Source organism: Pseudorasbora parva, chromosome 13 (assembly GCF_024679245.1).
Source record: "Pseudorasbora parva isolate DD20220531a chromosome 13, ASM2467924v1, whole genome shotgun sequence".
Lineage (NCBI taxonomy): Eukaryota > Metazoa > Chordata > Actinopteri > Cypriniformes > Gobionidae > Pseudorasbora > Pseudorasbora parva.
Window position 1 is genome coordinate 2,242,547 of NC_090184.1, and position 13,094 is coordinate 2,255,640.

At 42.3% G+C, this 13,094-nt stretch overlaps 1 protein-coding gene across 2 annotated transcripts in view; it reads left to right on the forward strand.

Moving 5' to 3' along the window:
• Nucleotides 1-13,094, forward strand: part of tmcc1a (transmembrane and coiled-coil domain family 1a) — a 54,149-nt gene that overhangs the window by 2,573 nt on the left and 38,482 nt on the right. The window contains exon 2 of one of the 2 annotated variants that reach the window (XM_067412935.1): nucleotides 4,010-4,190. In XM_067412935.1, coding sequence (XP_067269036.1) covers nucleotides 4,011-4,190 — 180 coding nt within the window. In that variant the 5' untranslated portion in view covers nucleotide 4,010. Of the gene's footprint in view, nucleotides 1-4,009; nucleotides 4,191-9,792; nucleotides 9,912-13,094 lie in introns of those variants that run through there. The other variant, XM_067412937.1, reaches the window with a different exon arrangement.

Here is a 13,094-nt window from a genome sequence, read left to right on the forward strand (position 1 = left end):
TGGGCCGACTGATTCAAGCTGATAGAAGAGCAACTTTGACTGAAATAACCACTCGTGACAACCGAGGTATGCAGCAAAGCATTTGTGAAGCCACAACACACACAACCTTGATGCGGATGGGCTACAACAGCAGAAGACCCCACCGGGTACCACTCATCTCCACTACAAATAGGAAAAAGAGGCTACAGTTTGCACGAGCTCATCAAAATTCTACAGTTGAAGACTGGAAAAATGTTGTCTGGTCTGATGAGTCTCGATTTCTGTTGAGACATTCAGATGGTAGAGTCAGAATTTGGCATAAACAGAGAACATGTTACCACTGTGCAGGCTGGTGGTGGTGTAATACTTCCAGCAGGATAATGCACCATGTCACATAACTTAAATCATTTCAAATTGGTTTCTTGAGCATGACAATGAGTTGACTGTACTAAAATGGCCGCCACAGTCCCCAGATCTCAACCCAATAGAGCATCTTTGGGATGTGGTGGAACAGGAGCTTCGTGTCCTGGATGTGCATCCCACAAATCTCCATCAACTGCAAGATGCTCTCCTATCAATATGGGCTAACATTTCTAAAGAATGCTTTCAGCACCTTGTTGAATCAATGCCACGTAGAATTAAGGCAGTTCTGAAGGCAAAAGGGGGCCAAACACAGTATTAGTGTGTGCTCCTAATAATCCTTGATGATGTTTTATGTGTATGCCAGGTTAATGAGATGTATTTTAGTCTGACAGAGTGTGTCTTTCCCGAACAATGCTAGGAAAACTAAATGCTAAATAGGAAAACGATTTACCGCCCACAGTGTTGTTCCAGACAGACAACGCAGCGACAGTGGCATATATAAATTAACAGGGAAACATCCAAGTTTGTTGCATGTCACAACTTGCCCTCCATCTCCTCTGGAGTCAGCAGATAGTCCAGTTGATCTTGAGTCGATTTGGCCAGGCACACAGATCGGTTCGCCCCCAAGAGTCCTCTGTGGTAATTCCAGACCGAGACCCTACTCGGCACAGATGCACTGGCACACAGCTGGCCCTGGGGCTTGTGCAAGTACACATTTTCCCCAGTGAAAGGTTAGAGAGGACACAAAACAGAAAAACCTCCCTGGCGAATCCCCCTGAGGAAGGACCGTCTTTCTCAGGGGCAGGGCACAATATCACACCCATGCCCAGACTTCTTGAACCTCCATGTGTGGTCTCTGGATGGGATGAGGAGGTGTGATGGAATGGAGGGATGGAACTCTACACAGAGACTATTCCATATGGACTACCTATTAGTAAGTCCAAAGGATGTATTTACATGACGTGCTGTACTTTACATATAGGAGTGGAAGTGGAAGTGACTGTAATTTTTAAAATGATTACAGTGGGTACAGAAAGTATTCAGACCCCCTTACATTTTTCACTCTTTGTTATTTTTCATTTCATTTTTACCCTTTTGCCACTCTTTGTCACAGGCACTTGTGGGCGGCAGTGGCTCAGTGGTTCATGTAGATTGTGCACAAACCGGAAAGTTGGTGGTTCGATCCCCGTTTCCACCTGACCAAGTGTCGAGGTGTCCATGAACGAGACACCTAACCCCAACTGCTGGTGCTGGATGGCGCTTTGCATGGCTGACACCGCTGTTGGTGTGTGAATGAGAGAATGAATGGGTGAATGTGAGGCAAGATATAAAGCGCTTTAGATGGCCATGGGTCTGTTAAAAGCGTTATATAAATGCAGTCCATTTACCAGTTATACTGTTGACATTTTTTAAAAGAGAAAAACTGAAATATCACAAGGTCCTAAGTATTCAGGCCCTTTGCTGTGACACTCATATCAGGTACTGTCCATTTCTTCTGATCATCCTTGAGATGGATCTACATCTTCATTTGAGTCCAGCTGTGTTGAATTATACCGATTGGACTTGATTAGGAAAGCCACACACCTGTCTATAAGACCTTACAGCTCACAGTGCATGTCAGAGCAAATGAGAATCATGAGGTCAAAGGAACTGCCTGAAGAGCTCAGAGTCAGAATTGTGGCAAGGCACAGATCTGGCCATGGTTACAAAAAATATTTGCTCCACTTAAGGTTCCTAAGAGCACAGTGGCCTCCATAATCCTTAAATGGAAGACGTTTGGGATGACCAGAACCCTTCCTAGAGCTGGCCGTCCGGGCAAACTGAGCTATCGGGAGAGAAGAGCCTTGGTGAGAGAGGTAAAGAAGAACCCAAAGATCACTGTGGCTGAGCTCCAGAGATGCAGAGATGGGAGAAAGTTGTAGAAAGTCAACCATCACTGCAGCTTCACCAGTCGGGGCTTTATGGCAGAGTGGCCCGACGGAAGCCTCTCCTCAGTGCAAGACACATGAAAGTTTGCTAAAAAAAACAACTAAAGGACTCCAAGATGGTGAGAAATAAGATTCTCTGGTCTAAGACCAAGATAGAACTTTTTGGCCTTAATTCTAAGCAGTATGTGTGGAGAAAGCCAGGCACTGCTCATCACCTGTCCAAAACAGTCCCAACAGTGAAGCATGGTGGTGGCAGCATCATGCTGTGGGGGTGTTGTTCAGCTGCAGGGACAGGATGACTGGTTGCAATTGAGGGAAAGATGAATGTGGCCAAGTGCAGGGATATCCTGGATGAAAACCTTCTCCAGAGTGCTCAAGACCTCAGACTGCGCCAAAGGTTTACCTTCCAACAGTTAAAACAACGAAGGAGTGGCTTCACAACAACTCGTCACTGTTCTTAAATGGCCCAGCCAGAGCCCTGACTTAAACCCAATTGAGCATCTCTGGAGAGACCTGAAAATGGCTGTCCATCAACATTAACCATCCAACATTACAGAACTGGAGAGGATCTGCAGGAGGAATGACAGAGGACCCCCAAATCCAGCTGTGGAAAACTTCCATCTTTCCCAAAAAGACTCATGGCTGTAACAGATCAAAAGGTTCCTTCTGCTAAACACTGAGCAAAGGGTCTGAATACTTAGGACCATGTGATATTTCAGTTTTTCTTTTATAATAAATCTGCAAAAATGTCAACAATTCTGTGTTTTTCTGTCAATATGGGGTGCTGTGTGTACATTATTGAGAAAAAAACAAACTTAAATGATTTTAGCAAATGGCTGCAATATAACAAGGTGAAAAAATGTTAGGGGGACTTAATACTTTCCGTACCCAATGTATATCTTCTAAATGTGAATATTGTCATTGTTTTGGACCACAAGCTTATAGATGACAGCAAAGCTCTCATATTCATACTTAAAGCCAAACATATTTTATAGCAGTCTTCTCATTAACATTGTTTTCACTCACTGATCATATCCCACATCGCAAGTAAACTTTGAAATAATTCTAAAATAAAGCATAAAAAGTGCAGTTTGTTCATCATAACTGTGGTGCCCTCAGTTAATCAATGCTTATAAATCAATGCAAGTTAACATGATAAAATGATAAACATTTATGTTATTAAAACAATGTTATAACGATTTTAAAATTCCAACCAAGAAATCAATAGTTATAGGTTAGATAATAGTGCTGATTCTAGTTCACTTTTGTTTGAAAGAACGATACATAATTAAATCAATGTTAATAAGTAAACAGAAAATAAGTCAAATAAAAACGTTCATTCAACAACCTTGTTTTGAACAGTATTAATCATAAAAATACTAAAGTAAAAGAAGAAGAAAGCATGATTTCACAGAATAATGATATGGTATCATCAGATGATATTGTGGTCATCAGCTCCAAACCTCTAGACTCATTTGAGACGTCAAATGTCTCGTCTTGGAAGTAGGAGAGAGTAGATGACTGCGGTCAGTTCTCAATGCTCATAGTGTATCAAACACCTACGAAGTAATGTGACGGAGGATATCATGTGATTTACCCCCATGTGCTTGGTTGCTAATAAACTGGATGTAGGCTAATTTAAGCGCTGTTGCATTAATGTGAAAAGAAAAATGATGACCTCAAAGTACCGGTTGTTTTATTCCACTGCGCTCAAGCACTCACTGTTATTAATCACCCAGAATGCAGTGTGGGCTGAACTGTCCAGTGATCGCCAGGAGAGGCGGCGGCCCGCAGGAACGTCAGCTGAAGGCATGTGTGCCAGAAGAGCTTTCTAAAGGGATCTGCACTCACACGCCTGTCGCAGCACAGACCGTCCTCATCATCTCATCATTCCTGCAGTCTGCCCACCACACACGACGGGTGAGTGGTGTATGTGTGTGTGTGTGTGTGTGTGTGTGTGTGTGTGTGTGTGTGTGTGTGTGTGTGTGTGTGTGTGTGTGTGTGTGTGTGTGTGTTGCACGTTTTTGTAATTACCAAGGTCACTCGACTAGGTCTAGGTGGACTTGCTAGAATAGATCAAAATCCAGCTATGACATATCCAGAAAGAAACTTAGAAAACATCAAAGCACCTTTGAAGGAAAGTCTGTTTACTCGGCGGCCATATTTGCAGCTGTTTTGGGCATCCAATCCACGTCCTATCTATTGGATTGGGGTCGTTATACTCATAACATTGGCTGCGTCTGAACACCGTCCTAGACAGCTGACTCGTTGCCTCGCTGCCTTATTTTAGACAATGACTTGTTAGGCAGCGTTTTGTGCACGGAGGCACCTCACGAAACTGATTTCAGACAGACTTCTAAGGCAGTGTAGCAGTTTAATGATCTACAGCAAAATAGAGCGAGCTCTGGTGAGAGCTAAACACATATTTAATTACTACAGTGGTGATTTCTCGCTAGAAATGACATCAGAAGTGGAAAATATTGGTAAAAAACATGCATTAACACACAAACTGACCCACAAACGCAACTTTCGGACGCCATCTTATTTCCCAGCTTGACTGTCACTGAATGGAAAGCACAGGATTGTGGGATATCAACGGCAGCGAAGGACACGTGCTGCCTTCAAAACTCGATCAGATGAAGGTCTCTCAGGAGACAGGAAGTGAAGCTAACATTAGATTCGGACGTGGATTGATGCCTTCCTGCCTTAAATGTGTCCTCCAAAGGCAGCATTCTCCAGGTTTCGGACGCAGGCTATGAGTCTGATACGGCTCCACTGGGCTGTGGTTATGGGGTGTGTTTCAACCGAACCAGGAAATAAAAATGCCTCTGTACTCAATTGGATAGACCTACAACCAATCAGAGCAATGAAGTAAATGAGGTATGTTGAGCAACGCATAATTGTCCAATGCAATTCACTAATCATCTAATAAGATTAAACATCAAGTGTCTGTGAAATATGAGGTTTATTTAATCAATTTCCTGAGCCTGTTTTGTTTGTTCAATGGATGGCTCAGCTGGACAGGCCTTGTGTCCAGAATAAATATAAACTGGCGTGCCAGATAAGGACCCGATTCGAGGCCTGTGTTGTTAGCAGAGAAATCGCGTGACCGATGAGAAACTCGGCCTCGGTTTGTGTGGACACGTCATCGGTTCGGTCTGAGTGTCGCTTCGGGTTCGAAACTCTCGCCACCTTGTGGTTGTTGTGGCGTTTCAGAGAGAGTAGTAGAAGTGTGACCCTGCGTCCCAATTCACATACTATCCATCCTAAATAGTATTCAAAAATATAATTAGTATGTCCCAAACCGTAGTATGCTGAAAAGATTATGCCAAAGATTCCCGGATGATTTACTATTTCCGGTCCGAATCTGAAGTATGGATCGATGGGCACTCTAACGGCTGATATTACCCACAACCCACTGCGAGTTGTATGAGGATTCGATTAGAACTACAAACGCGGATAAAAAGCGTTAAAAAACTACAAACATGATGGATGTGTGAGTTTGACGGTTAAGTGGAGAAGTTTAGATAAAGGGGTTTGAGTGACCAACTATCAATATTTAACCTGACAATAATATATTTATTCAGTGTTGTCCACATTATATTTCACCTGCAGCAGCGTTAAGGACTTCTGTAATGACACGTGTGGACATTAACTTTTAAATGCATCATTATATTTAAACTGCAAACACGAGGAGAGTCTCTGCATTAAAGACACACACATGGCAGATCAACGAGCGGCTACATTTCTCTCCGATACGGCAGGAGATTAAACTGAATGTGGAGGATTTGAACTGAATCTGACGATGATTGACAGGGCACGGATGGTGACGGGACGCTCGTAACTAAGCGACAGAGTCCGTTAAAGATGGCGAAGTAGTCCCGAAGCTTGCATACTCTTCTGCTACACACTCAAAAGTATGTACCTTTTCTTCACAAAAAGAGTACATACTTTTAGGACGTAGTATAAGTAGGCGAATTGGGACGCAGCATGAGTGTTAGTCAGAGAGTTGTGTCATTGTCGTTATTGTGGTTCATATGTGTCATGTGTGGGCTATACACACACCTAAAGGATTATTAGGAACACCTGTTCAATTTCTCATTAATGCAATTATCTAATCAGCCAATCACATGGCAGTTGCTTCAATGCATTTAGGGGTGTGGTCCTGGTCAAGACAATCTCCTGAACTCCAAACTGAATGTCAGAATGGGAAAGAAAGGTGATTTAAGCGTTTTTAAAACAAAATTGTTTCTGACCACATCCATTCCTTTATGACCACCATGTACCCATCCTCTGATGGCTACTTCCAGCAGGATAATGCACCATGTCACAAAGCTCCAATCATTTCAAATTGGTTTATTGAACATGCCAATGAGTTGACTGTACTAAAATGGCCGCCACAGTCCCCAGATCTCAACCCAATAGAGCATCTTTGGGATGTGGTGGAACGGGAGCTTCGTGCCCTGGATGTGCATCCCACAAATCTCCATCAACTACAAGATGCTCTCCTATCAATATGGGCTAACATTTCTAAAGAATGCTTTCAGCACCTTGTTGAATCAATGCCACAGAGAATTAAGGCAGTTCTGAAGGTGAAAGGGGTCAAACACAGTATTAGTGTGTGCTCCTAATAATCCTTTAGGTGAGTGTATATTATTACAGTATACAACATTATTATTATTATTGGGTTAGATCGTTTTTTTCTAATAGAGTTTTCCTCTTTTATTAGCTGTCCTTTGGCATCTAGTACGGTTGATCACAGTATATAAATAATTAATTAATTAACAGTGTGTCTGACAGTTGTCTTTATGCAAGTGAAGAAATAGGGAGAAAGATACATATTTAATTTTTTACCAAGGCAATGGACAAATGTCTGCTCAGGTCATTGGCTCAGGATTAATGGATTTGTCTAACAAGACTGTAAAACAATTGTCTACTATTTCTTTGCACTGTAGCTAGGTGTCACTCATGAGCAATGATAAATGAGGCTTTGGGTAATAAACCTTTCAGTAGTTCAGAAAGCCTCATTTTGCCATCACTACTGAGAACCAGAGAATATAAGGGCTATTTAAACAGAGGGGTAAATGAGCTTAACAAGGAAAACGGACACACCTGTTGCAGACCAATGAAAATGGAAAAAAGACTACAAAGCTACAACCTGGAAACAGGACACAGAAACTAGGCACGGAGAAACTTCAACATCAAAGTCCCCCAGAGCGCAAGACAGAAGCAGATCTGACAGTATTATTCCTTTCAATTACACTAATGTCTAATTAAAATGTCTACGGATGAATAAAACTGTCAGGTAAAAAAACATAGACACTTGTTCAATGGTTTGCCAGCAGTGAACAATTTAAAATGTTAAACGTTTCGAAGCTGTTTTTGACGTAACAAAGCCCTGTTTGGGCAGTTTGATACACGCTCCGAAACACAAAAATGTGTTTCGATGCAGTGTTTGTGTTTGTCCATCAATATTTCTAACACACACTCACAGCGTTCGGCTGGTCTTGTGTCTGTCAGAGCAGAAAACTAAAGCTGTTTTCTGTTTTCACCGAATGTGTTCATATGTAAACTGCATGAGCTTATTTGGTTCATTAGGTCAAGAGATCTGAAAGAGCCCATACAAACACCGGCCCATAGTACCTCCCGTTGAAAAAATCAGGACAGAAGTGGTTGAAAGTGACTGAAGTGCGTAAAAATTAGAAATTGATTATAAAATAAATATCTCTTGTGGGCTGTTCCCGGTCTGCAGTGGTCAGTCTCTATCAAAAGTGCTCCAAGGAAGGACCAGTGGAGAACCGGCCACAGGGTCATGGGCGGCCAAGGCTCATTGATGCACGTGGGGAGCGAAGGCTGGCCTGTGGGGTCCGATCAAACAGACGAGCTACTGGAGCTCAAACTGGGGAACACATGGCCCCAGGATGCACTATGGGAAGAAGGCGAGCCGGCGGAGGCAGTGTGATGCTTTGGCCAATGTTCTGCTGGGAAACCTTGGGTCCTCCATCCATGTGGATGTTACTTTGACACGCTCCACCTACCTAAGCATTGCTGAGACCATGTTCAGCCTTTCATGGAAACGGTATTCTGGTGGCTGTGGCTCTTCCAGCAGGATAATGCTCCTGACACAAAGCACAAATGCTTCAGGAATGGTTTGAGGAGCACAACAACCAGTTTGAGGCGTCGACTCGGCCTCCAGATTCCCCAGATCTCAATCCAATCGAGCATCTGTGGGATGAGCCGAACAAACAAGTCCGATCCATGGAGGCCCCACCTCACAACTTACAGGACTTAAAGGATCTGCTGCTAACATATTGGTGCCAGATACCACAGCACACCTTCAGGGGTCTAGAGGAGTCCATCAGAGACGGGTCAGCAAAAGGGGGACCAACACAATATTAGGAAGGTCATAATGTTATGCCTCATCGGTGTGTATACCACAGAAGCAATATCTCATCCAAAGTTTGATGTCTCATATATCAGGTGATCAAACTTAATTAAAACATTTGACTGCCTGTTATTGATATGGCAATCTTTACACTGTGTTGTTGTGTCGTGCTAAAGTGGGGATGAAAGGGAAGTTGTGCTAGTCTTCTCTTCTCTATGTTGTCAGAATTAAGTTTTTAGTTACAGTAGCTTTGCCATTGCAGAACGAACAGAGAGGCTTAATGACTTTAAACAGGTGTTCATGTGTGTCTGGGCTCATGAGGTGACCCGCTTTTATTAGGCCACCAATTTGTGGTGAACATGTTAGGGCAATATTTGCCAAAAACGGAGTGTCTATTTACACCAAGTGCTGCCTAACAATATAAAAAAAGAGCATCATATATCTGAGTGTTCATCAGTCGAGCGTTAGGCTTAAGGATCTTTGACGCGATCTACTCGAGTAAATTTTCTGGTTAATATTGTGTGTGTGTGTGTGTGTGTGTGTGTGTGTGTGTGTGTGTGTGTGCGTGTGTGACCTGGTAATCCCTACGTTATGGGGACAAAATGTCCCCACAAAGATGGCAATAAAAAAATCCTTGTCCTTGTGGGGACATTTTTAGGTCCCCATGAGGGAAACATCTTATAAATCACACAGAAGGAGTTTTTTTGAGAAAGTAAAAATGCAGAATGTTTCCTGTGATGGGTAGGTTTAGGGGCTGTGTGTGTGTGTGTGTGTGATGGGTAGGTTTAGGGGCAGGGGCAGTGTAAGGGGATAGGATGTACAGTTTGTACAGTATGAAACGCATTACGCCTATGGAAAGTCCCCATAAAACATGGAAACACGACGTGTCTGTGTGTGTGTGTGTGTGTGTGTGTGTGTGTGTGTGTGTGTGTGTGTGTGTGTGTGTGTGTGTGTGTGTGTGTGTGTGTGTGTGTGTGTGTGTGTGTGTGTGTGTGTGTGTGTGCGCGTTGTGTGTGTGGGTGTGGGTGTGTGGGTGTGGGTGTGAGCGAGTGAGCATGTGAGTGTGTGTGTGTGTGTGTGTGTGTGTGTGTGTGTGTGTGTGTGAGAGAGAGAGAGAGAGAGAGAGAGAGAGAGAGAGAGAGAGAGAGAGAGAGAGAGAGAGATGAGGCGGGTGAGAGTGTTTTATGCTCGTGTCCGTTCAGTGTTTGTCAGTCAAGATGGTTCAGCGATTCAGTCTCCGCAGACAGTACTCACAGGTAACACTTTCAGTGTGTGTGTGTGTGTGTGTGTGTGTGTGGTGGGGGGTGGGGGGGGGTTGAGTGTTCATAAGCTTGAGCAGAAAACCGTACCTTTGAAAATGTTTGATTGTGGAGTATACAGTGATCGTGTGAGATTGAGAGTCTCCTTGCGAATCCTTCAAGACATTAAAGAGATTTCTCTTTCATGGCCTGAGGCTGTGAAATGTGGACGTCTGTTTGAGAACTCAGCACTGGATAAAGCGTCTTTATTCTGTTCCTGATAAAGAGCATAACTCAGTGTTGAGGATGAGTTGAAGCTTTAACTTATTGACTGCATGTGTCAACAATCCCAATGTTTTCAAAGGGGTAGGCTCACACACTCTCAGCACACAGATACAGAAACCACACACGTCTAGTGTGTATGCATTTAAGTTGCATTTTGTTCATCCTCTCAAATTCAAGTCATGTGTAAACACTAGAAAGAAAAGATGAATTTGATCCATACAGTCAGGATGAGCTTGGCTTCTTCATTTGAATGACAAACAGTGATTATTATGTGTTTAACTGGAGGTCAAAGATGCTTTTGGAGGATGACATTGTCATTTTACATCCTAAATACTTGCCAGGTTATTTTTTGATGCAGGAAAAGTGATATCTGGTTATTTTGAGGTCTGTGAAAGAAGGGCTTTATGGGTCAAACTTTAACTCCTTTAACTTCTTACATTATAGTCCGAGGGCTCTTTTTTATTGTGAATGATACATGTTCTCCATCCTTTCTCATTAATGGAGCTAAAAAAGTGGATAAAAGTAGTGAAAACGCCATACATACACCTAGGGAATGCACTAAGCCCTAACTAGAGCTGATGGACTTTATTTGCATGTGGATTATTCACACTCTAAAATATGCTGGGTTAAAAAAACAACCCAAGTTGGGTTAAAAATGGACAAACCCAGAAATTGGGTTGCTTGATCCCTAGTAAATGGACCCATTCAAACAACCCAATTTCTGGGTTTGTCCATTTTCAACCCAACTTGGGTTGTTTTTAACCCAGCATATTTTAGAGCGCAGTGTATCTGAACTCGCATTTCCTTATTTCCTCTTCTTTTCATCCTCTAATATTTATCTTGGGTGTGTGTGTTCACAGAAGTTGCACTGCTTTATAACAGATGCGGTGTCTTAACTTTGCAAAAGAACAAACACTCTAAAATTGCTGGGTTAAAAACAACCCAAGTTGGGTTGGAAATGGACTAACCCAGAAATTGGGTTGTTTGAACCCAGTGAATGGAACGATTCAAACAACCCAATTTCTGGGTTTGTTCATTTCCAACCCAACTTGGGTTGTTTTTCACTCAGCATTTTTTAGAGTGCATGTGTTTCCAACATGCATTGATCAAATTATATGTTCAATAAGTTATGACAACATATGTTTTTACATTGTTTTAACTCATCAAAATAAGTTAAGAAATGTTAAACTTTTTTTTATACAAGATGTAACTCATTTTTTAAAGTCAGTTTAACATAATATAAGTTGAAACTTAAACATCCAAGTCGATTGTACTGCAACAAGTTAAAAATTTGCCTGTTTTTTACAGTTTGTTGAAAGCTTGAGAAAAAGTCTGATCTCGGTTTTGACACCACACACTGTTTCCTGTTTCCTGTGTGAGATTCCACTGGCAGCTATTATTGTCGCTCTGCACATGGTTCGAGCGCAGTGATGAGCACATTATCAGTCATATCCTCACTCGCTTTAATGTCGTCACTTGCACGTTCAATGAATATTCATGAGTAATTATTTATCTAGGTCAGCCAGAGTTCAGATGATCCCTGTATAATTTGACATTTAAAGGAATAGTTCACCCCATAAATGAAAATGAGCCCCTGATTTACTGTAGGGGAAAAAAAGTATTTAGTCAGCCTCCAGTTGTGCAAGTTCTCCCAAAGATGAGAAAAGCCTATAATTCTTATCATAGGTTTATCTTGTTCTAAGATTATTTTTCTCACCCCATTGGCAGATTATTATTTATCTTATTTGAACCAAAAACTCTCTTAATTTTGAGTTATTTTTCCCAAAACAAGACAATTACTTTTGCTTGTCTAGTAAATGTTTCTTAATGTAAGAATATTTAGATGTTTGGACTAGAAACAAGACAAAAATACAGTGAGCCTTTTAGGGTTTGTTCTAAGGCTTCAACTATGAGAACTACTTCATCCATTTGAACCTACCTGTAGCATTTCGGCAACACTTTATTTTACAGTGTCCTTGTTACACACATTACATGCACTTACTGTATAATATCACAGTAAATGATCCATTACACGCAACTAACCCTAAACCAGACGCTAACCTATGTAACTGAATGGGACTGTGCTCCTCCGCAGCAGTACCGACCAGTCTGGCCTGAAATAGTCCCAATATAAACACTTATTATAAGTGGACCATAATGATTCAGGGTAAGACAAAAAAAAAAAAAAAACAGTTTGCAAAATGGATTCATGCTGTACATTCTCATTATATAATTTTTGTAAATCTTGAACACAAAAAAAAGTACGGACAGCAGCTTTAAATGTGTTTATATATAGTGTGTGTGTGTGTGTGTGTGTGTGTGTGTGTGTGTGTGTGTGTGTGTGTGTGTGTGTGTGTGTGTGTGTGTGTGTGTGTGTGTGTGTGTGTGTGTGTGTGTGTGTGTGTGTGTGTGTGTGTGTGTGTGTGTGTGTGTGTGTGTGTGTGTGTGTGTGTGTGTGTGTGTGATGGGTAGGTTTAGGGGCAGTGTGTGTGTGTGTGTGATGGGTAGGTTTAGGGGCTGTGTGTGTGTGTGTGTGTGTGTGTGTGTGTGTGTGTGTGTGTGTGTGTGTGTGTGTGTGTGTGTGTGTGTGTGTGTGTGTGTGTGTGTGTGTGTGTGTGTGTGTTGGGTAGGTTTAGGGGCAGTGTGTGTGTGTGTGTGATGGGTAGGTTTAGGGGCTGTGTGTGTGTGTGTGTGTGTGTGTGTGTGTGTGTGTGTGTGTGTGTGTGTGTGTGTGTGTGTGTGTGTGTGTGTGTGTGTGTGTGTGTGTGTGTGTGTGTGTGTGTGTGTGTGTGTGTGTGTGTGTGTGTGTGTGTGTGTGATGGGTAGGTTTAGGGGCAGTGTGTGTGTGTGTGTGATGGGTAGGTTTAGGGGCTGTGTGTGTGTGTGTGTGTGTGTGTGTGTGTGTGTGTGTGTGTG